The sequence below is a fragment of the Salvelinus namaycush genome, chromosome 16 (genome assembly GCF_016432855.1).
Source record: "Salvelinus namaycush isolate Seneca chromosome 16, SaNama_1.0, whole genome shotgun sequence".
NCBI lineage: Eukaryota > Metazoa > Chordata > Actinopteri > Salmoniformes > Salmonidae > Salvelinus > Salvelinus namaycush.
The window spans coordinates 11,628,852-11,653,525 of NC_052322.1; the positions used below are offsets into that span (position 1 = coordinate 11,628,852).

Here is a 24,674-nt window from a genome sequence, read left to right on the forward strand (position 1 = left end):
GTCTTAAATGGGATGTCACTATATGCCTCTGTATAGTTGAGTTTCAACACTCCTTACACTAAGCATATAGGTACAGTACAGGCTACAGTGTTTGAAATCCCAAAGCTCAATAAAATATGAAAAGAGGGTTGGATATCACTCTCCTTTAAACGTCCAATGCAGCTGTTTTTATCTCAATATCAAATAATTTCTGGGTAACAATTAAGTACCTTACTATGATCGTTTTCAATTAAAATGGTCAGAAAGAAACAAAAATAGCTTCTTAGCAAAGATCAATTTCTCAAGCAAGAATTTTGCTAGGACTCTCTGAGAGTGGTCCGAGTTGGGAGGGGAAAACTGAAAACTAGCTGTTATTGGCAGAGAGGATTGGAAATCTCTTTCTTATTGGTCTAGCCGGTGTCATGGCTAAATTCCCAATCTGGCCCTCATAACATCATGGCCCCCCATTCATCCCTAGCTTCCAATTGGCTCATTCATCCCCCCTCTCCTCTGTAACTATTCCCCAGGTTGTTGCTGTAAATAAGAATGTTTTCTCAGTCAACTTATTGGTAAAATAAGGGTAAAAGAAATCAATAAAATAAAACGAATATATCACCAGGCAGGCCATAGCTCCATCCCAACAAAACAGGGTGAAATTTCAGGTGACCTTTTCAAACAGCTCTTACCCTAAAAGGGCATTATCAGCATTTACACAATTTAACAGTATTATTCCAACCTCATAAGGCAAAAATATATATAAAATACAAGCAAATCAAATTTTTGACTGCACTGGGTCTTTAAAAAAAATAGTTGCCACTGACCATAGGAGCACTTGAGTAAATGACTTGGCACTGATGCTGGGTAAACTCAAAACGAATTCCTCTGGTGTGTGTGCAACCATTGCAATATTCATTTCTGTTCAGTCACGTTGCTTACATACGTACTTGTAGTATACACACAAACAAATGTAGTGATTTGAGTGTTTGTTTGGTATCCGAGGGAAAGTGCTTGCTGGCTGCTGCTGTCGCCATCCTCTAAGGCAGATGAGGTCAGACAGGCGGGTGGTATCTTAATTTGCCAACCGGGCTGAAATTTAAGACGACCCCCTCTTTAAGCCACCAGTTCTGGAGCCCCCACTCCATAGATCAGTTATTCTTGGTGTCCACTGAACTTTGTGACCATATTTTTCTGGAGCACTATCTCGGCCTCATATGCTCTTCTTTAAGAGCTTCTGCAACAACAGGTAAGAACATTGAATATGACCGTTGCATAGGAGTGTTGTGTTTAGAATGACTGCATCCAGATCCACAGCATTGAAACAACAGGTCAGATAATGAAAACATGTATAAACTTGCTATTGTAAAGAACAAATTACAAAGTACATTCATCTGAATGTAATAGATTCATTATAGTTCTGATGTTACAAGTTATTGTTTTGCTTATTATTAAATGAAATTGAAGACTATAATAGAATATAGTATGCTCCTCAATTAATGCATCAGTCATCAATGATATAGCCTATCTTGTTTGTAATGGATACATATATAATGCCTTAGGCTACTGCTGTCGTCGTTGCTTCCAGAGCTCCAATATGGATGGAATTTAATTTCACTTTCCGTCACACCATCACACACCACTGTTCACTTTCTCTAATGGGCGGGGTTATGCATTACTCTACTCCTCTACTCCAATTCTGATCCAATCAGACTCTTTTGCTGGTGTAACCATTGGTTACCAATTCACAAGCATTATGGGATGTGCACGTCAGCTTCCTGTACAATGGTATTCCCTGCAACTACGTCAACATTTTCGCTAGGCTAAAGCTTCTTACTACTTTATGAATTAATTTTAACACGCTTTCAGAGGTTTCGTCTTCACAATCGGGACTTGCTTTATCAAAGGGAAAATGAATGCAAAGAGTCAGCGGGAATACCTGGACATAACGTCAGAGCAGTGGGGTAATCGGATTTGATTGCTACATAGCTGTCTGTTGAATCAGGGGTGTAAGTAATCATTACTCCAAAATTTGCAACGAAAACAAGCGTTTCTATTGGACAGCTTTAGTAAACAGGGAGGTACCTACCTAATTATGTCCAATAGAAACGCTAGTTTTCGTCGCAAAACAGGACGTTTTGCAACTGTTTAGGGTAATGATTACACCCCAGGGGGCGACGTTGTTGACAGTATAATGAATGGTTCAAGGCAGGAGTAGTAGGTCATTGTCATGCATAAATCTATGGTTGTCATCAGCCAACCGTTTTTGTTTATGCATGCTATCAAACATAAGTCACTTGTCATTCGTTGGCAAGGTCTTGGCGTACTTTCTACTAAAGAGCCTCTACTACATTGTCAAAAAGGCAAGGGGTCAGGTTTTATCCCACTAAGTTTTTAAGGATAGCAACGTGTTTTGGACGTCTTTTTTTGGTGCAGTCCAGACTGGCTTTTATTTCAACGTCGTTGATGTTTGGTTCAGATTTTGTCAGGTCTGGACTAGACATCTTCACGGATCCACCAGCACCTAAATACCCGATAATTCCAACTAATGTTATGGGTCAGATCTGATATGATTGTCACGAGTCTGAGGTATGTGTAATTTGAATTGTCTTGTCAGGTAGGGCCCATACAGATCCGAAAAGGATTGCTGTAGTGGAGGGAGGGAGATAAATTGTATAATTAATGCTGCTGCTCTTGCTTTTTACGAGAGTGGAGCGTGGCACGTGTAGCTTGTTGTTGGCCAATCACGAGTCATCAAAACGGCAGTAGGCTACATTCATAGAGCCTCTGTGTGTGTCAAAAGTTAGGAGCGTGTTTGGGGAGTAATTAAGGATTACAAAAACGGTAACTGTAGTCCGTTACAGGCAAAAATATTGTAATCAGATTAGATGATTACTTCGAGGTTTAGTTTTAAATTCAGAAAGGATGTTTGCGAAAAATGTTTTTGATACTTATGTTTTCTCAATGACATTCAAACCAGCATTGAAAAACGCAGCAAGTTTAAATGTATTCAACGTAAGCGAGTCTGACCATAAATCAGAGACCACTATGATGGAACGCCAAGTGAAAAATGCGCTCTTGCAAAAGCTGCATAGTGTGGATCCCAGCCTATGGAATAAAAGTGAGGCTTTTTTTGCTCAATCTAATTCATGCTGGTTAAAAAAAACAACTCCATAAACCTAATGGACACATGCTCAAACTCGCACACTTTTGATAGACTTAAAGGGGCAATCTGTAGTTGCTACATTCATTTTTGGACTTATAATAGGCAGAGTTGCAAAGAAAAAGCCATATCTCAGACTGGCAGGTAAAAAGAAAAGAAAAGATTAAGATGGGCAAAAGAATACAGACACTGGACAGATGAACTCTGCCTAGAAGGCCAGCATCCCGTAGTCGCCTCTTCACTGTTGACGTTTAGACTGGTGTTTTGCAGGTACTATTTAATGAAGGACTTGTGAGGTGTCAGTTTCTCAAACTAGACACTGTAATGTACTTGTCCTCTTGCTCAGTTGTGCACCAGGGCCTCCCACTCCTCTTTCTATTCTGTTTAGAGGCAGTTTGCGATGTTCTGTGAAGGGAGTAGTACACAGCGTTGTACAAGATCATTCAGTTTCTTGGCAATTTCTCGCATGGAATAGCCTTAATTTCTCAGAACAAGAATAGACTGAGTTTCAGAAGAAAGTTATTTGTTTCTGGCCATTTTGAACCTGTAATCAAACCCACAAATGCTGATGCTCTAGATCAGGGGTGTCAAACTCATTCCACGGAGGGCCTAGTGTCTGCAGGTTTTTGGTTTTTCCTTTCAATAAAGCCCTAGACAACCAGGTGTGGGGAGTTCCTAACTAATTAGTGATGTTAATTCATCAATCAAGTATAAGGGAGGAGCGAAAACCCGCAGACACTCGGCCCTCCGTGGAATGAGTTTGACACCTGTGCTCTAGATACTCAACTAATCTAAAGAAGGACAGTTTTATTACTTCTTTAATAAGAACAACAGTTTTCAGCTGTGCTAACATAATTGCAAAATGGTTTTCTAATGATCAATTAGCCTTTTAAAATGATAAACTTGGATTAGATAACACAAGGTGCCATTGGAACACAGGAGTGATGGTTGCTGATAATGGGCCTCTGTATGCCTATATTCCATTAAAAAATCTGCTGTTTCCAGCTACAATAGTCATTTACAACATTAACAATGTCTACACTATATTTCTGATCAATTTGATGTTATTTTACTGGACAAAAAATTTGCTTTTCTTTCAAAAACAAGGACATTTCTAAGTGACCCCAAACTTACAGTAGTGCATGTGGTAGATGGGAGCAATAATAAATATTCTGGTGTATTCTTCAGTTGGCATCTTCTTTCCTATATTATTAAGAGGCTTGATAAATATTATTGTGATGTAATGCTTACTAATTATGTGCAGTTGAAATTTGGCCATAAAAATCAATGACCGAAATTACTTATTTTCATCTGTAAATTACGTATTTTGAACGTCCCGAAAATATGTTTTTTCAACATCCGAAATAGACATATTTTCAATGTTCTAAAAATGCATATTTTTAAAGTCCGGAAAATACGTATTTTCGATGTTCAGAGAATATATATTTTCGACATCCAGAAAAGTCTTTATTTTCACCTTTCTTTCAGCCACTAAAATACACATGACGTCAATGGCAGGAAAAGACGTCTAAAATAGGTATTTTCATCATGAGTTTGCTTACTGGGATGTTTCTGCAATGTTGCCGTCATGCTGGAGCATGCCAGTGCCAATGCAAGACATATTACAATTTGCCCTATGTCACTGTATCTAGCAAGCAGGTTTGGTGCATGATATGTAAGACTATTGATTACCTTTTGTGTGGAACGTGTTATCTCTCTTCAGTGTAAGACATCACATCCACCACCACCATGCCAGAAGGGGAGGTACACCAGAGGAAGGGGAAGTCCAAGAAGTCCAAGTCAAAGGGCAAGGGGAAAGGCCAAGGTGGCAGTGCCAGCCCCAAGGCGGGAACCTTAGATGGGCAAGATGAGCTGCCATTATTGCCCCCCATCCAGCCCGTCAAGAAGGCTGTGGAGGAGAAGGTGGCCAAGGTGGCCAAGGTGGCCGTGGCCAAGGTGGAAGAAGAGTCGTCCATTTTCATCGGTCTCCAGGTGGTGTTCCCCTACCTGCTGGCTGGGATGGGGATGGTGATGGCTGGGATGGTGCTGGACAGTGTCCAGGTGAGTGCTCCATGTTGTCTTGAACCCCGATATCCAGCCTTCTCATGGTCGAGTGAATGCATCACATGACTATGAAGTATATACAGTAGGCAGTCACTGACGCTTACTCTGTTGGATCATCTATCAAATAAAAATGCCAACATCTTGGTGTGTCTAATCTTATCAGTATTTGAGGACATAATTCATACTTCCAAAGGAATAAAAGTGTATTGACACTTCAATATTGATTCTTAAAACATAAATTACCTTCCATACATGCCACTCAAATTGGTTAAAATAAGTCATTTGTTTTGCTATAATGCTTTCATCAGTCCAAAGTAGATCCAGCTCGAAATGTGTTTAACCCTTCAAGACCTTGCTAAATATGCATTAGGTTTTTGACTGTTTTTGACAGTGTTTGGATGACGGCCTTACAGCTTTAGTTTCAAATCCTTTTTCTAATTCCTTGCTACCTTTGGGGAAATGCATTTTCAACTAATTTATTCAAAGGTTCAAGATGTCCACCCCAATTGTGTCATCTAGTTAGACTGGCAAAGCCGCCTGATCTCGCGAGCTTACATATATGTTCGCTAGCGAAACAGACTGTAAGCTTGCGAGATCAGGATGGTTTGTACGAGGCTACCATCTAGTGCCCTAAAGCTCCAAAGTGCTCAAAAGTGAATGACAGTCAGTGGCAGTGCAGTGAATCAACGTGGGCTAGGTGTTGTTTTGAAATACATGGGATTCAGGGACAAAACATATTGTTAGTATGCAAGAAGTTGGCATACTTTAGGTTTAGGTTATGCATTGTGTCCTTAAAGTTGGGCTGGGCAATATATCTTGTATTCAGGATGGTTGCGAATGTAATGTGTATTTTATTAGATTGCAGCATTCCATGATTTCAACATTATTTGATTAGATGAGTAAAGAGAAGCGTCAACAGGAGAGGGTTGGTATGCTGCTGAAGTATGGCTCATTGCATGTCTCTTTCGCTGAATCACTGCTCTGATGCTGCATGGCGCTGGCTTTGTCCTCTACTCTGCCCGTCGTCCCTGGCATTTGGCAGCCGGCTTACCCACCGGTGAGTAATCAGATGCTGGCTCTCTCTCCCTCTCTGTCTCTCTTTCTCTTTCCGTCCCTCCGCATCGTGCATGTGGTTTAGGGGAAACACCGCGGTGAGATCAGCTCTACGTATACGGCAGAGGGGGAAGTGGTAGGATGCCCTAACATAAAGAGACAGTCACAGCATGCAGAGGGATAGACAGAGGCAGCCTGAGCAGAGGGGCATGAAAATAAGGACTGAGGGAGGATAAGAGAGGGGCAGATACCAAGTGGTCACATGAAAAGGGGTGACACTAAACCCAGAGAGGAGCAAAGCCAGCCCACCAGTTAGAGTAAAGAGCAGGTCCCTGACATATGTTTCTGACAGGACTTAAATCTGTTACTACAACCGAAGAGGAAAGAGACTCTGTGTGCTAGAATAGAGGGAAGTCGGAGGGGGGATAAACTGTGCGTTTAAGAGGGAGAGGGAGCATGGAGTGAGTCACGACACTAGAGAGAGAGAGGGAGGAATAGAGAGAGTGTGTTTCAGTCTGTAAGCCGGTCATCCTCCTGAATGACTGTGGCGCAGACAGACAGCCCTCCCCCTGCAGAGGCCTCCCTTGGTGGTGAATGAGTCTCCAGGAACCTACTGCGTTGCCGTTTTCTCAGAGGGCACAGAGAACACTTCTCCTGTCAGTGAGCCAGCAAAGGGCCATCGAAAAATCTAACAAATGGAACAGGAGCATCTAATGGGTCAGAAGGATCAACTGCACCTGCTGCCTCTTTCTCTTCTCTTTCAAGGACCGGGGATTGAGTGAAAGCCTCTTGGTATAGGTTAATTGTTTGTTTGTGAGGTAGTGAGATGGAGCCTGCAAGCTGTTGGTGTATCATATGATGGAGAGAGTGATCACTCTAGTGATGTCTGGACCCCTCACCAGGACTGACGCATCAAAGGACTAGACTGTTGGGGTTTTCTGAGTTTGTTCCATTCTCTCTCATTTCTTCTGGGGTAAAGGAGTATTCTAAGGTCAAGAACATGGCGAGGACAGAACAAGAACAGCGTCTAACTTTAAGAGGACTTTAATCAAGTTCACCCACTTTTCAGGGTCCATTGTTACTACTTCATAGTCACCAGCTTTGTTGTCATGACCTTTCATGAATCACAGAAAGCAACATTGCAGTGAAGTCAAGCTCCCACCTGTGAGGTAAGCGGCAGAGACGCTAGCTTGTGGTGCTTACTGGCGAAAGAACAAAGTACTCGTCTGTGGATCTCAGGCTGTCACTGTCCACCCCCCCGGCCCTTTCTCCCTACCAGTCAAGTGTTTGAGTAATGGGGTAAGTGTGTACAATCATGGTGGTGACTCGGCTGGAACTGGAGCTGTGCTACCAGGGGAAGAAGTTGCGTGGCTTCACCTGTAAGCTGACCCGCTCTGCCCACGGCTTCCTGCCTGAGAGCTCCTGGCAGATCGCAGCCCAGGTGCTGCTGCCATACCTGGTGGCTGGACTGGGAATGGTCTCCGCTGGCATCATCATGGATATTGTTCAAGTATGGATCTATGTGATGGGCTTCCTATCTCCTTCTACTACTGTATAATCGTGTGTGTGTGTGTGTGTGTGCGTAACCTATTATAGTCCTATTTTTGTGTGGTTTGATAGGAATAAAAATGGTCAGGTCATTAAAGGCCAGCAGGGACGGGACCACTTACAGCACTGTCTTTTAGAACATCTGAGATAATTGTTTTGAGAATGGTTTCCCTCCTGTTGTAACCCCTCTGGGAAATAGCAATGCATTTTAGTCACAGGGTCACCAGAAAGATGGACAATGACTTAAAACAGAGGAGTCATCATGCCTATGATTTGCTTATCAGTTTTTCATGATAATCCAAACTGGGTTTCTGTTTATATCCTCTCTCTATTTTGGATGTCAGTTTTGAACTCTTTCTCCACCTTCCATTGCCATACAAATCAGATGTGGAGGTGGGAAAGGTTGGTCTGGGGAGGCTTTCATTGAATAGAGAGAGAGAGTGGGCGGTTGGCTGACTGAGGGAGGACTGATGAATCAGACTGGGAGTGAGAGAGACAGAGGTGTGCCTCCCCAAATGGCACCCTATTCCCTATGTAGTGCACTATATAAGGGATAGGGTGCCATTTTGGTCACAGACAGAGTAGGAGCTCTGAGCTGGAGCTAGGGCTCTGGACCGCCGACCAGTGGAGGCAAAAGGAACTGGGACACTTCCCAAGATAGGGCCCGAATGTGACAGCCTTTAGTCGACATTCGAGAAGAACTTGAGAGCGGCGTTTAAAAATAACCAACCCCACCCCCATCCTGGCAAACGCTGACTTATCTGTTTATTTATACATGCCTCTATTTTTAGATCTTCAGTAGGGGGTTTGTAGACACGTTGTCAAGCGGAACTCTTAGACACTCAATTAAGCTATTTTAATTTTCTGTCTGACAAAATAGTTGCCAATATCACTGAGATTAAACTCAAGTAGGATTTGAGACTAATATTTAATTTTGAAGATCACAGTTTACAAATAAAAGGACTGCTGGTGTTGGATGATTGTTTTAGCGTTGGGATGATGGTTGTATTTAAGGACAATATAAGTGTTTATCCCTGTCGGGGTCCGGCTGAAAGAACACAGTTGATGATGATGTCTGTGTGTTTCAGCACTGGGAGGTGTTTAAGGTCATCACAGAGATTTTCATCCTGGTTCCAGCTCTGGTGGGACTGAAGGGCAACCTGGAGATGACCCTGGCTGCTCGCCTCTCCACCGCAGTGAGTCCACATTTTTAAAATATTTTTATTTATTTCACCTTTATTTAGCCAGGTAGGCAAGTTGAGAACAAGTTCTCATTTACAACTGCAACCTGGCCAAGAATAAAGCAAAGCAGTTCGACACATACAACAACACAGTTACACATGGAATAAACAAACATACAGTCAATAATACAGTTGAAGAAAATCTATATACAGTGTGTGCAAATGAGATAAGGCAATAAATATGTATACAGAATGGTGTCGTCTGCGTAGAGGTGGATCAGAGAATCACCAGCAGCAAGAGCGACATCACTGATGTATACAGAGAAGAGAGTTGGCCCAAGAATTGAACCCTGTGGCACCCCCATAGAGACTGCCAGAGGTACGGACAACAGGCCCTCCGGTTTGACACACTGAACTCTGTCAGAGAAGTAGTTGGTGAACCAGGCGAGGCAGTCATTTGATTTGATTGACAGAGTCGAAAGCCTTGGCCAGGTCGATGAATGAATACGGCTGCACAGTAATGTCTCTTATCGATGGCAGTTATGATATTGTTTAGGACCTTGAGCGTGGCTGAGGTGCACCCATGACCAGCTCTGAAACCAGATTGCATAGCGGAGAAGGTACGGTGGGATTCGAAATGTTCGGTAATCTGTTTTGTTAACTTGGCTTTCGAAGACCTTAGAAAGGCAGGGTAGGATAGATATAGGTCTGTAGCAGTTTGGGTCTAGAGTGTCTTCCCCTTTGAGGAGGGGGATGACCGCGGCAGCTTTCCAATCTTTGGGAATCTCAGACGATACGAAAGAGAGGTTGAACAGGCTAGTAATAGGGGTTGCAACAATTTTGGCAGATCATTTTAGAAAGAGAGGGTCCAGATTTTCTAGCCCAGCTGATTTGTAGGGGTCCAGATTTTGCAGCTCTTTCAGAACATCAGCTGTCTGGATTTGGGTGAAGGAGAAATGGTGGGGGCTTGGGTGGGTTGCTGTGGAGGGTGCCGGGCAGTTGACCGGGGTAGGGGTAGCCAGGTGGAAACCATGGCCAGCCGTAGAGAAATGCTTATTGAAATTCTCAATTATAGTGGATTTATCGTGGTAACAGTGTTTCCTAGCCTCAGAGCAGTGGGCAGCTGGGAGGAGTTGCTGTTATTCTCCATGAACTTTACAGTGTCCCAGAACTTTTTTGAGTTTTTACTACAGGATGCAAATATCTGTTTGAAAAAGCTAGCCTTAGCTTTCCTAACTACCTGTGTATATTGGTTCCTAACTTCCCATAAAAGTTACATATCACGGGGGCTATTTGGTGCTAATGCAGCATGCCACAGGATGTTTTTGTGCTGGTCAAGGGCAAACAGATCTGGAGTGAACCAAGGGCTATGTCTATTCCTGGTTCTACATTTTTTTGAATGGATCGTGCTTATTTAAGATGGTGAGGAAGGAACTTTTTAAAGAATAACCAGGCATCCTCTACTGATGGGATGAGGTCAACATCTTCAGCAACATCTTAAGCATCCTAATATATAAAAATATATACCATTTAGAATATGCTTTAATCCTAATAGTCATACTTGCATACGTTTTACATACGGAATCGAACCCACTATCCTGGCGTTCGAAGCACCATGCTCTACCAGCTACTGACCTACATAGGACCGCATCCTATTGTATATAGTACGTAGTATTAGCCAAAGTAGGATGGCAAAGTGGCCTGGTCTCTTTATGCTCTCTTGCTAACTCCTAGGGGCTAGTGTCAAAGTGTAAATAAACACACATTTCCCCACACATAATCACATGCAAAGCTCTTGTTGAAAAGCCAAAGTTTGATGTTGGTGTATGCTGTATGCTGTACTGATGATGAGCTGTCTTGTTTAGGCTAACACTGGACAGCTGGATGACCCCAAGCATCAGTGGACGATGGTGTGCAGCAACCTGGCTCTCATTCAGGTAATCTCCAATTGATTTATTGGGATACAGGCAGACAGGAAGATGGACATAAGTCTTCCACGGCACTACTTGGCCTTCTATATCCAATTCTGAAGGACAGGCACAGTAACTGTAGCCCGAGGCTAACTTGACCTCGAGAACAGGATCACCATAAAAACAGCTGAGGTTAGGAAGAGGTCAAGATAGCCCTTATCCAAGGCATAATAATGAAGGTAGCCTAAGCCTATAAGGTACGTTAGATGTGATGGATGGACCCAGGGGATGTGAAGATCGATTCTCTCCACAGGTTCAGGCCACTGTGGTGGGCTTCCTGGCTGCCGTGGCAGCCATATCACTGGGGGCCATGTCTAGAGGTGGGGTGGAGCTGGACCAAGCTGCTGTGCTCTGTGCCAGCAGCATCATCACTGCATTCGTGGCAGCACTGTCTCTCGGTGAGTTCACCCTCAGGGTGTCTTTATTGGATTGAGATTCCAAATGTCTTGATCGTAGTATCTGTTAACAGTTGTGCTCACAGTCACCCCCTCTCTCTCACTTCTCCATCCCTCGCTCTACCTACCTCCCCCTCTCTCCTTCCTTCCCTCCATCCCTCTCTCTCCCTCCCTCCCTCCATAGGTCTGGTAATGATTGGGGTGATCATTGGCGCCAGGAAAGTGGGCATCAACCCAGACAATGTGGCCACACCCATCGCTGCCAGTCTGGGAGATCTAATCACACTGTCCCTGCTGGCTGGAGTCAGTACTATACTCTACCAGTACCGAGGTATGGCTTTATAATAATGGATGAAGGGTTTAATTCAACTTTTAATTAGAAATCAGTAATTAGGGCCTCCCGAGTGGTGCAGCGGTCTAAGGTACTGCATCGCAGTGTTGCGGCGTCACTACAGACTGGGGTTTGATCCCAGGTACAATTGGCCCAGCGTCATCCGGGTTAGGGGAGGGTTTGGCCGGGGGGGCTTTACTTGGCTCATCACACTCTAGTGACTACTTGTGGTGGGCTGGGTGCCAGCAGGCTGACTTAGGTCGTCAGTTGAACGGTGTTTCCGCCGACACTTTGGTGCAGCTGGCTTCAGGGTTAAGCGAGTGGGTGTTAAGAAGCTCGGTTTGGCGGGTCATGTTTCGGAGGACGCATGACTCGACCTTCGTCTCTCCCGAGCCTGTTGGGTAGTTGCAGCGATGAAAGAAGATTGTAATCATGAAATGGGGGTAAAAATGACCATAATACATTTTTTAAAAGATAGCAATAATTAAACAATTAAGAGTCAGTAGAGTGCATGTATCTGGGTAAATAACTATTTAAGCAAATTAAGACCTTCTCCACATTGTGGTAGTATTATTCAGAACCAGCAGAGGTCAGAAGTTTCACTGAACAAACATATAAATGTAACATGTTAAGTGTTGGTTCCATGTTTCATAAGCAAAAATAAAAGATCCCAGACATTTTTCATATACTCAAAAATATAATTTCTCTGAAATGTTATGCATATTTGTTTATATCCCTTTTAGTGAGCATTTCTCCTTTGCCTAGATAATCCATCCACCTGACAGGTATGACATATCAAGAAGCTGATTAAAACAGCATGATCATTACACAGGTGCACCTTGTGCTGGGACAATAAAAGGACAGTTTTGTCACACAACACAATGCCACAGATGTCTCAAGTTTTGAGGGAGCGTGCAATTGGCATGCTGAGTGCGGGAATGTCCACCAGAGCAGTTTGTAGTTGTATTTATTATGGATCTGCCAAGGCAGCAGCTACTCTTCCTGGAGTCCAGCAAAAATGAAGGCAGTAATATACATTATATTACAATTTTTAAACATTAAAATAATGTTTTTACAACAGATTTCACAATACATTAAGTGTGCCCTCCGGCCACAACTCTACTAGAACACACAATCCAGGTGTACGTGTGTCTATATTGTGCATGTTATTTGTGTTTTTGTATGTGTGTGTTTGTACCTTTTGTGTGACTCTTCATAGTCCTCGCTGTTCCATAAGGTGTATTGTTATCAGTTTAAATCAGATTTTACTGCTTGCTTAAGTTACTTGATGTAGAATAGTGGGGGGTATGTATGAGTGTCCGAGCTGTGTGCTAGTAGTTTAAACAGACAGCTCGGTGCATTCAACATGTCAATACTTCTTACAAAAACAAGTAGTGATGAAGTCAATCTCTCCTCTACTTTGAGCCATGAGAGATTGACATGCATATTATTAATGTTAGCTCTACATGTACATTAAAGGGCCAGCCGTGCTGCAGTGTTTTGGGCCAGTTGTAATTTTACCAAGTCCCTCTTTGTGGCACCTGACAACAAGACTGGGCAGTAGTACAGGTGCGACAAAACTAGGGCCTGTAGGACTTGCCCTGTTGATATTGTTGTTAAGAAGGCAGAGTAGCACTTTATTATGGACAAACCTCTCCTATTTTTAGCTACTGTTGCATCCAATATGTTTTGACCATAACAGTTTACAATCCAGCGTTACTCAAAGCAGTTTAGTCTCCTCAATTTGCTCAATTTCCACAATATTCATTACAATATTTAGTTGAGGTTTAGGGTTTAGTGAATGATTTGTCCCAAATACAATGCTAGGACTAACGGATTTCTTGCCACCCATTCTGAAACTGACTGTTACTCTTTGTGAAGTGTTGCAGTGATTTCACTCTCTAGTAGCTGACGTGTATAGTGTTGAGTCATCCGCATACATAGACACACAGGCTTTACTCAGACCCAATGGCGAGGCGTTAGTAAATATTGAAAAAAGGGGCCTAGACAGCTTCCCTGTGGAATGCCTGATTTTACCACAGTTATGTTGGAGAGGCTACCATTAAAGAACACCCTCAGTGTTCTGTTAGACAGGTAACTCTTTATCCACATTATAGCGAGGGGTGTAAAGCCATAACACATGTTTTTCCAGCAGCAGACTATGATCAATAACGTCAAAAGCCGCACTAAAGTCTAACAAAACAGCTCCCACAATATTTTTATAATCAATTTCTCTCAGCCAATCATCAGTCATTTGTCAAGTGCTGTGCTTGTTGAATGTCCTTCCCTACAAGAGTGCTGAAAGTCTATAGTTTGTTTGTTTACAGTGAAATAGCATTGTATCTGGTCAAACAAAATGTTTTCCAAAAGTTTACTAAGGGTTGGTAACAGGCTGATTGGTCAGCTATTTGAGCCAGTAAAGGGTGCTTTACTATTCTTGGGTAGCGGAATTACTTTTGTTTCCTCCAGGCCTGAGGGCGCACAATTTTTGGTAAACTTAGATTGAAGAGATGGCAAATAGAAGTGGAAATATCATCCTCTATCATCCTCAGTAATTTTCCATCCAAGTTGTCAGACCAAAGTGGCTTGTCATTGTTGGTTGACAACAATATTTTTTTCACCTCTTCCACACTTACTTTACGGAATTCAAAATTACAATGCTTGTCTTTCATAATTTGGTTAGTTATACTTGGATGCGTAGGTTCGGCATTTGTTGCTGGCATGACATGCCTAAATTTGCTAATCTTGCCAATTTAAAAATGTTTTGAAGTTGTTGGCAGTATCAGAGGGTTTTGTGATGAATGAGCCATCTGATTCAGTGAATGATGGAGCTGAGTTTGCCTTTTTGCCCAACATTTTATTTAATTAAGGTGCTCCAAAGCTTTTTACTATAATTCTTTATATAATTTGTCTTTGTTTCATAGTATAGTTTCTGTTTAGTGACATGATTTCTCAATTTGCAGTAGATTTGCCAATCGGTTATGCAGCCAGACTTATTTGCCATTCCTTTTGCCTCATCCCTCTCAACCATAAAATGTTTCAATTCCTCATTAATCCATGGGGATTTAACAGTTTTTACAGTCATTTTCTTAATGGGTGCATGCTTATTAGTAACTGGAGTAAGCAATTTCACAAATGTGTCATGTGCAGTGTCTGAATGCTCCTCATTACACACATTATTTACATACATCATCAACTTAGGAATCACTACAAAACCTAATTGTAGGACCTCTTATACACAATATTAGGTCCAGAATTTGGAACTTTGGTTTTCCTATATATGGCTACCATATTGTGATAACTCTATCCAATGGATGTGGCTACTGCTTTACAGGAGAGTTCTGTAGCATTAGTAAATATGTGATCAATACATGTGCATTTAATTCCTGTGCTGTTTGTAAATACCCTGTTAGCTTGATTGATAACCTGAACCAGGTTGCAGGTACTGGTTACAGTTTGACGCTTTTTCTTGAGTGGGCAGCTTGATGAAAGCCAGTCAATATTTAGGTCACCCAGAAAATATACCTCTCTGTTGATATCACATACATTATCAAGCATTTCACACATATTATCCAGATACTGACTATTAGCACTTGGTGGTCTATAGCAGCTTCCTACATTTTAAATAGTTTCCCCCCCCCCCCATCAATCTACACACAACACCCCATAATGACAAAGCAAAAACAGTTTTTTGTAAATTGTTGTACATTTATAATTTATGTAAATGTGATATTTCAGAAGTATTTAGACTCTTTACTCAGTACTTTGTTGAAGCACCTTTGGCAGCGGTTACAGCCTCGAGTCTTCTTGGGTATGATGCTAGAAGCTTGGCACACCTGTATTTGGAAATTTCTCACATTCTTCTCTGCAGATCCTCTCAAGCTCTGTCAGGTTTGATGGGGAGCATTGCTGCACAGCTATTTTCAGGTCTCTCCAGAGATTTTCGATTGGGTTCAAGTGACTCTGGCTGGGCCACTCAAGGACATTCAGAGACTTGTCCCGAAGCCACACCTGCATTTTCTTGGCTGTGTGCTTAGGGTCGTTGTTCTATTGGAAGGTGCATCTTCGTCCCAGTCTGAGGTCCTGAGTGCTCTGGAGCAGGTTTTCATCAATGATCTCTCTGTAGTTTGCTCCGATCATCTTTCCCCCGACATCTGTTGTAGAACGGTAGGAAGAAGCCTTGTAATGTCCAGTACTCGTTAGCACAGGGTTATTTCCTGTGGACCACAGCTGGTGCAAAGGCTGAGGAGGTGCGGCCGCTCTTTCACCTCGAGTGGCCTCGCAGACCCCCCAAGGATTGATAGGCGGTGAGGCCCGATGGATCCGAGCCAGCTGTAGAATCCATTGTGGCTGATGGAGGGCCCGGAGTCTGACACCCTCACGGTCCGATGAGGGGGGAGTTCTGAAGATCTGAAACCAAGTTAGAAGCCACCGATGAGGGAGCCAGAACAGAGGATGAAGGCCAGAGAATTGAATGTTAAGTTCTTTACCGAAAGCCGCCTTCAACGTAGTTTTAGAGGATTTGGCAGTACGTCCAACCGGCCTCAAAACCGCAGACCACGTGTAACCACGCCAGCCCAGGACCTCCACATCCGGCTTCTGCACCTGCAGGATCATCTGAGACCAGCCACCCGGACAGCTGATGAGGGTGGGTTTGCAATGTGTTTGCACAACCAAAGAATTTCTGCACAAACTGTCAGAAACCGTCTCAGAGAAGCTCATCTGCGTGCTCGTCGTACTCACCAGGGTCTTGACCTGATTGCAGTTCGGTATTGTAACTGACTTCAGTAGGCAAATGCTCACCTTCGATGGCCACTGGCACGCTGGAGAAGTGTGCTCTTCACATATGAATCCCGGTTTCAGCTGTACTGGGCAGATGGCAGACAGCATGTAGGGCGTGGCGTGGGCGAGCGGTTTGCTGATGTCAACGTTGGGAACAGAGTGCCCCATGGTGGGGTTATGGTATGGGCAGACAAGCTACGATGGCAATTTGAGTGCACAGAGATAACGTGATGAGATACTGAGGCCCATTGTCGTGCCATTCATCCGCCGCCATCACCTCATGTTTCAGCATGATAATGTATAGCCCATTGTCGCAAGGATCTGTACACAATTCCTGGAAGCTGAAAATGTCCCAGTTCTTCCATGGCCTGCATAGTCACCAGTCATGTCACCCATTGAGCATGTTTGGGATGCTCTGAATCGATGTGTACGACTGCATGTTCCAGTTACCGCCAATAAGCAACTTCGCTCAGCCTTTGAAGAGGAGTGGGACAACATTCCACAGGCCACAATCAACAGCCTGATCAACTCTATGCGGCGAATGGAGGTCACACTAGATACTGACTGGTTTTCTGATCCACGCCCCTACTTTTTTCTTAAAGGTATCTGTGACCAACAGATGCATATCTGTATTCACAGTCATGTGAAATCCATAGATTAGGGTCTAATGAATTTATTTCAATTCACTGATTTCCTTATAACTCAGTAAAATCGTTTAAATTGTACCATGTTGCATTAATTATTTTGTTCAGTGTAAGTTCCCACTCATCTGTAGCCTGTGGTCTGCACTAACTGTACAGTTAGCTACTTTTACAAAGCCCAATTTAAACATGGCTTTAATGTTTAAATATCAGACAATTTCTAACAATTTTGGAGGTGCTCTTATGTCAGATGAATTGTGTTCAATGTGTGTGGGAGAGTGGGAGCAGTGCATTGTGGACACTATTCTAATGTGTTTTCTCTGTTGTGTAGACGTCTGGTACCTGTCTCCCCTGTTGTGTGTGTTCTTCCTGGCTCTGATCCCTCTGTGGGTGGTGGTGGCCCGGAAGAGCCCTCAAATCAAGGAGGTCCTCGTCTCTGGCTGGCAGCCTGTCATCGTAGCCATGTCTATCAGCAGGTAAGACACACATGACACCTTATCATTCTTATCATAACCTTATCATATGGTCCTGTATGACTCAGGTGATAGAGCTTGCAACGCCAAGATAGTGGGTTCGATTCCCGGGGCCACCCATACGTAAAATGTATGCACGCATGACTGTATGTCGCTTTGGATAAAAGTGTCTGATAAATGGCATATATTATTATTATTTTGATAAAAAAAAAAAAAAACATGTATCTGATCAGTAGATGTTTGACTGTTTTCATTATGACCTTTTCCAGTTTTGGGGGACTCATATTGGACAAGACTGTTAGCGACCCTAACTTTAAGGGAATGGCTGTCTTTACACCCGTCATGAATGGTGAGTGGACTCATCTTGGTTAAATGAAACTAGAAAGTGGTCTCTGAACACATTATACAAGGATGGAAAGGGGAGAGTTGAGTTATTAACTACCATGGGACATTCATGTGCCTGGCTCAGTCAGTTAGCTGTCTATAAATGACACATGCTGAGAGATCCTTTCAAATGAGAGTGTTTAAGAGCACACAGCCAGATGTTCCCACAAATGGCAGTGTCCCAGGCTGATATTGGCTGCCTGACGCTGAGTATTGGATAGCCTTTGGACCTCAGTTAAATATCGCTCACAGTGGTTAGAATTTCCCTCTTCTGATACTATGACTATTACCCCGCACTTTGTGTTTTACCAATGTCCCCTCAAGTCTCTTCAAGTCTGAGAAACACATCTGTATTGGTGTTTGATTAGGATATGACAAAAACAGTATTTTAGTAGATGTTACCATAGAATCACGTCACACACATGCCTGTACGCACACAAACACACATCTACTGTTTGTTTGCTGTTGCATTTGTGCTGTTAACAGTAGCCCCTGTACACACAGGATTGCCAGGCCGTCATTGTAAATAATAATTTGTTCTTAATTGACTTGCCTGGTTAAATAAAGGTAATATTTTTACATCAAAATAAGTAAGACAACTTTATCAATAGCAATTTGTTACTCCACTTGGTGGCAACAGTGACAAGACCTCAAGCAGGTAGAGGGCTGCACCTTTGGATCCAGACAGACAACTTTGGGATGAAAAGGGTTTTTTGTCCCGCAGATTATTTGCAAACGGTCGTCTTTCTGCATCGTATGCATGTGCCTACCTATTAAAGGCATATTAAAAGCACTTATGTGCACTTAAGCCCCTTCACACTTCTTGTGCGTTCTGATGGCCTCACAGCCACTATCCCACTTCTGACACCAGTGTAGCAAACTTAGGGGGCAGGAAGCTAACCCTGGTCTCTGGCATGAAAGGCAAAGATCCTACGCATCGCACCAATAGGGTTAACCCTCTTGTTGGAAATTGTAACGTGGATCATATAGCAAAGATTGCTACAATATGTGTGGTCTCAATAAAATAGAGTAGACTGCCTATGCATGGGTGGAGAATAGTGTGGCAGTCACACTGCGTGACCAAAGTATGTGGACACCTGCTCGTTGAACATCTCAAAATCATGGGCATTAATATGGAGTTGGTCCCCCTTTGCTGCTATAACAGCCTCCACTCTTCTGGGAAGGCTTTCCACTAGATGTTTGAGCATTGCTGCGGGGACTTGCTTCCATTCAGCCACGAGCATTAGTGAGGTCAGGGCACTGATGTTGGGCGATTAGGCCTGGCTCTGTCGGCATTCCAATTCATCCCAAAGGTTGAGGTAAGGCCTCTGTGCAGGCCAGTCAAGTTCTTCCACACTGATCTCGACAAACCATTTCTGTATGAACCTGTGCACAGGGGCGTTGTCTGAGACAAGGAAGGGCCTTTCCCAAACTGTTGCCACAAAGTTGGAAGCACAGAATCGTCTAGAACAGGGGTGTCAAACTCATTCCACGGAGGGCCTAGTGTCTGCAGGTTTTTGGTTTTTCCTTTCAATAAAGCCCTAGACAACCAGGTGTGGGGAGTTCCTAACTAATTAGTGATGTTAATTCATCAATCAAGTACAAGGGAGGAGCGAAAACCCGCAGACACTCGGCCCCCCGTGGAATGAGTTTGACACCTGTGGTCTAGAATGTCATTGTATGCTGTACGTTAAGATTTTCCTTCACTGGAACTAAGGGGCCTAGCCCAAACCATGAAAAACAGCCCCAGACCATTATTCCTCCTCCACCAAACTTTACAGTTGGCACTATGCATTGGGGCAGGTAGTGTTCTCCTAGCATCTGCGAAACCAAGATTTGTCTATCCAGAGAACGCGTTTCCACTGCTCTAGAGTCCAATGGCAGCGAGCTTTACACCACTCCAGCCGACGCTTGGCATTGTGCATGGTGATTTTACGCTTTTGTGCGGCTGCTCGGCCATGGAAACTCATTTCAGGAAGCTCCCGACGAACAGTTCTTGTGCTGATGTTGCTTCCAGAGGCAGTTTGGAACTCTGTAGTGAGTGTTGCAACCGAGGACAGACGATTTTTACGCGCTTGAGCACTCGGCGGTCCCGTTCTGTGAGCTTGTGTGGCCTACCACTTGGTGGCTGAGCCATTATTGCTCCCAGACATTTCCACTTCAAAATAACAGCACTTACAGTTGACCGGGGCAGCTCTAACAGAACAGGAATTTCTGAATTCGGAAGGTGGCATCCTTTTTAAGTCACTGAGATCTTCAGTAAGGCCATTCTACTGCCAATGCTCGATTTTATACACCTGTCAACAACGGATGTGGCTGAAATAGCCGAAACCACTTATTTGAAGGGGTGTCCACATACTTTTGGTGATGTATTGTATCTTTTCAAGGAAATAACTTAAATATGATTAGGCTATATAGTTTACAGTGTCGGTAAATAAATATTGATAATGGAAAGAATTGGAGGGCCCTCAACCAACAAGAGTCGAGGTCTGCAAATCGTCCCGCTCTTAAAAGGTAGGCTATATCCTATATGCAAAACAGAGCTCGTGAGAAAGTGCAAGTGTCCGATCTCATTATTCTTGCAGCTTCATGTGCAGTAGCGATACCTCTCCTAGTTGGGCGTGCGATATCAGGTGTGCTTGTGGTCTCAATTAAATAGAGTATGAGGCTATATCCTATGCAGAAGCAAGGGCAGATATCTTTCCAAGGAAATGAACTTCCTAAATAACGTAGTTTGAAGAGAGCAGAGTTGGAGAGAGAGAGAGCGGACACTTGCACTTTCTCTTGAGCTACGTTTAGTATAGGCCTAAGAGCCTACCTTTCAGGAGAGGGACGAATTTCAGACGGACACAATCAATATTTATTTTTAGGCAATGTAGTAAACTATAGCCTAATCATAATAGTTTATAGTTTACTCCATTGCCTAGAAATAAATATTGATCACCCATATTTGTGTCCATCTGAAATTTGTCCCTCTCCTAAAAGGTAGGCTATTAGGACTATGCTAAACGTAGCTCAAGAGAAAGTGCAAGTGTCCGCTCTCCAACTCTGCTCTCTTCAAACTACGTCTAGTCTAGCATATTGGCTGACACAGCCCAGTAATACCGATAGCCTAATATAATGGGCTACGTGAAAATCTCTGGTCATTTAACCTAACCTATTTCTTAGGTTATTTTAGAGCATTTTGATATTACCTATAGTATAGGGTGCACACTTGCTGGAACCATGGCTGTCAAGCGAGCTGCCTGAAATAACATTGCAGGACTACAGTTGGGTTCAAGACCAGGGAGCAGATGAGTCAGACAGAAAGCCAGCGGGAGCGGGCAGGTGCGGTATGAAAAGCTGCAGGATGAAGGGTGCAGGATGCAGAAATCAGTCCCGTGCAGACCTCTACAAGCAGGGATCTGTCAATGTGGAATTAATTAATCAAATAAGAAATGAAATAAATCAAAAATTCCTAAGAGTATATCCTCATGAAGTCAAAAGCATGTGGTGGGCAACATATGTTTTACATATAGAGAGTCATATTTCAATGGAAAAGCAGGGGACTATATAATAGGAGACTTGTGTGGTTGATATTCTTTCCATGCTCGGTGCTTCCCCTCAGGTGTCGGAGGAAACTTGGTGGCCATCCAGGCCAGTCGGATCTCAACCTACCTTCACTTCTGGAGCATGCCTGGAGTCTTGCCCTATAAGATGAGACAGCACTGGCCCAGCCCCTTTACTACCTTCTTCACCTCAGGAAAGGCTCCTCCACTCTGTCTTTCTATAGAGGGTCATGGATTGCATGTAGATATGTTTGTAACAAACAAAAAAACAAGGAGAATATATGCCAGTTACTTCCTCTCTGTTTGTGATTTAGCATATAAGAACTTTACTATTTGGAACCCCTCTTGCCATTCCTGTTATATTTATCCTCTTTGTCATAGTATTTGAACAGATTTACAATTCAGACAGTGCAATTCAGACAGCTTCCACAGTAACTAAGTAGATAAGAAAGCTACCTACAGTATTCATTAGTTGCCTTTGTCTCTCCAGGTGTGAACTCCAAGTCAGCGAGGGTGTTGTTCCTACTGGTGGTTCCGGGCCACCTGGTGTTCCTCTATACCATCTCTCTGCTCCAAGGCGGCCACACTGCCCTCACTGTCACCTTCATCGTCTGCTACCTGTGTGCCGCCCTTCTCCAGGTACGCCCTATCCCCTCGCCTGCTACCCCTCAGTCACTGGTACACTGATGGAGTTTGGTAAAGTCTCATACAGACTTGTAAGGACTTTCATTATATAGTTATTGAAGTATAAGGACTTCTGGACTTCTCATTCAGATCTGCTGTGTGATGGATTTGTCTGTCTGTATGGGATGTTCCTCCAGGTGGGCATCCTCCTCTATGTGGCTGACCTGATAGTCCGTCTGATGTGGAGGAGGAGTCTGGACCCAGACAACTTTTCCATCCCCTACCTGACAGCCCTGGGAGACCTGCTGGGGACCGGCTTCCTGGCTTTGGTCTTCCGCTCCGTCTCACTCATGGAGGGGCTGGGACTCTGAAAGGGAGGGAGGTCATGGGTCTGCTACAGGCCTCTCTGTGCTGTGCCTTCCCAGACCAGGGGTCTGTATCATCTCCCTGCCCTGCCTCTCCTCTGCCTTCACCACTGGAGGGAGTTACTCTGTTGGGCGTGGGGATGGCAGTCTGACTGACTGACTGCACGCACACTCACTCAATCAGCTTACAGTTCATCAGGAGGTGTGGGTCATTTAAAACCTCAAAGTATGGGTTGATGGGACTCATCAACAAACTCAACAAACTCAGCAAACTCATCCAGGTCCTATTTCACACACCCCACATGTCACCTGTGAATGTGAGACAATGGAAAAATCAACACACTAAATTGAACTTTTTCTGAAATTAGGGAACGGTTATTGATCGATAATGGGTGCATTGTATGTTGGTGTATGAAAATTAATTTGAACTTGTTTACAGTATTTCTAGATGTAGAATGCCGAGTGGGGCTTGGCAACATCCCTTTCATTATAGACATAACTCAAAAAACCTTACTTGACTGGTAACTACAGGAACATTCTGTTGTAGACCGAAGTAGAATCATCTTCATACGTCACCACCAATGCTTAGCTTGAAACTACTGCACCCATTGAAATTGAAACTAGGGTGTGGGAGAGAACTGGACCTGTGAATGTATCAAGGATCGAACATATTTGAAGGATATCAGTATTATTTTGTGATTTTTCTATGAGCAGCTTACTATCACAGTGTTAAATTAAATATCTGCAAATGAAACTTTTAAGGAAGGCAAGTCTTAAACCATAATTAAGTTACCATTGGCATGTCATCAGTAATGTGAGATGGGGTAAGGGAAACATTGAAACTGTTCTCAAATCTGGTCAAGGTGTAGGCATCTTGTCACGTATGACAGGACGGGAAACGGTATCATAGCAAAGTGTTACTAATGTTTTTCACATCTTAATGTTCAGCAGCAATCTTAAATGCAAAAACAAAACCTTAAAGTACACAGTATCTGTCAAGTCCATGTATCATGAATGTTACATGTCGGGTGTGTTTTGTAAAATCACAAATGTCTATTTCAAGAGAAGGTAGCTTTATTTAAAACATTGCAATGTCCCCATTCACATGCCTTCTGTACGTTACAACTGTAGTGCCCTCACTGCCAGCTCATGGTTAAGGGGCTTGAATAAGTAAACATAAAAATGAAACAAACTCATGTAAATGTATTCTTTATTTTGTTTATCCTACCGTCATCAACATTTCATGAATTTGAATCACTTTAAAATGTACATACATCCATAATTTCAAAGTTCACTACATTGAATCACACATTGTAAAGCTCATTTCATAGAGAGTGTTACAATCTGGATTATACTGTATCTAGTAACTTACTTTTGAAGAGATGGTCGTTGGGTCAAAATAGGCATTTGGCGATTGATAGGCAAAATTCAGTGTACCTGTCTTTAACTGCCATTTTCCAAAAGTCTGACTCTTTTCACTGTCCAACTCATTTTTCTCAGCTTCAGAAGCATCTAAATTCACCAAAGTGTGTGTGGTTATCCTTAGATATATTCTCCGGAATTACTCAGAGGGAATTGTTGATTTGTCACGTATTTATTATAGACTACATTACAAATTGTACAAAAAAGCATTTTTGGAAAAGTAACTGCCAAAATAATGGAAACACTTGAGTAAATGAGGAATACAAAGTATATGGAAAGCAGATGCTTCCACACAGGTGTGGTTCCTGAGTTAATTAAGCAATTAACGTCCCATCATGCTTAGGGTCCTTATTTTGGCTACCATGGCTATGCCCCCATAGGATGACAATGCCCTCATCCACAGGGCATGAGTGGTCCCTGAATGGTTGATGAGCATGAAAACACTAAAACCATATGCCATGGCCGAATACAACAGGTTAAGGACTTACTTACAAGCCCTTAACCAACAATGCATTTTTAAGAAACTAAAGTTAAGAAAATATTTATAAATAAACTAGAGTAAAAAAAAAATGAAGTAACAATAAAATAACAATAGTGAGGCTATATACAGGGTGTACCGGTACTGAGTCAATGTGTGGGGGTACAGGTTAGTCGAGGTAATTTGTACAAGTAGGTAGGGGTAAAGTGACTGCATAGATAATAAACAGTGAGTAGCAGCAAATAGTCCGGGTTGCCATTGGATTAATTGTTCAGCAGT

At 43.0% G+C, this 24,674-nt stretch overlaps 1 protein-coding gene across 3 annotated transcripts; it reads left to right on the forward strand.

The window, feature by feature from the left end:
* The first annotated feature begins 1,741 nt into the window (after positions 1-1,741).
* Positions 1,742-23,687, forward strand: LOC120060983 (solute carrier family 41 member 1-like). 3 transcript variants are annotated; one of them, XM_039010440.1, is made up of 11 exons: positions 1,742-1,937; positions 4,860-5,197; positions 8,890-8,997; positions 10,848-10,919; positions 11,206-11,350; positions 11,532-11,678; positions 17,433-17,577; positions 17,844-17,923; positions 21,566-21,700; positions 21,997-22,145; positions 22,328-23,687. In XM_039010440.1, exons 2-11 carry the CDS (start codon positions 4,886-4,888, stop codon positions 22,499-22,501), a joined length of 1,467 nt encoding a protein of 488 aa, XP_038866368.1. In that variant the 5' UTR covers positions 1,742-1,937; positions 4,860-4,885; the 3' UTR covers positions 22,502-23,687. The 3 variants fall into 3 exon arrangements, with proteins under 3 accessions (XP_038866368.1, XP_038866369.1, XP_038866370.1); XM_039010441.1 differs by lacking the exon at positions 1,742-1,937 and adding an exon at positions 2,179-2,562; XM_039010442.1 differs by lacking the exons at positions 1,742-1,937; positions 4,860-5,197 and adding an exon at positions 6,173-6,257.
* The last annotated feature ends 987 nt before the right edge of the window (positions 23,688-24,674 follow it).

Bases quoted from the DNA above. Each gene is read 5' to 3' on its own strand.
- LOC120060983 (XM_039010440.1), top strand. From the start codon at position 4,886: ATGCCAGAAGGGGAGGTACACCAGAGGAAGGGGAAGTCCAAGAAGTCC. The intron at 8,998-10,847 runs GTGAGTCCACAT...TGTCTTGTTTAG, and splicing joins CTGCTCGCCTCTCCACCGCA to GCTAACACTGGACAGCTGGA. The intron at 21,701-21,996 runs GAAAGGCTCCTC...TTGTCTCTCCAG, and splicing joins TACTACCTTCTTCACCTCAG to GTGTGAACTCCAAGTCAGCG.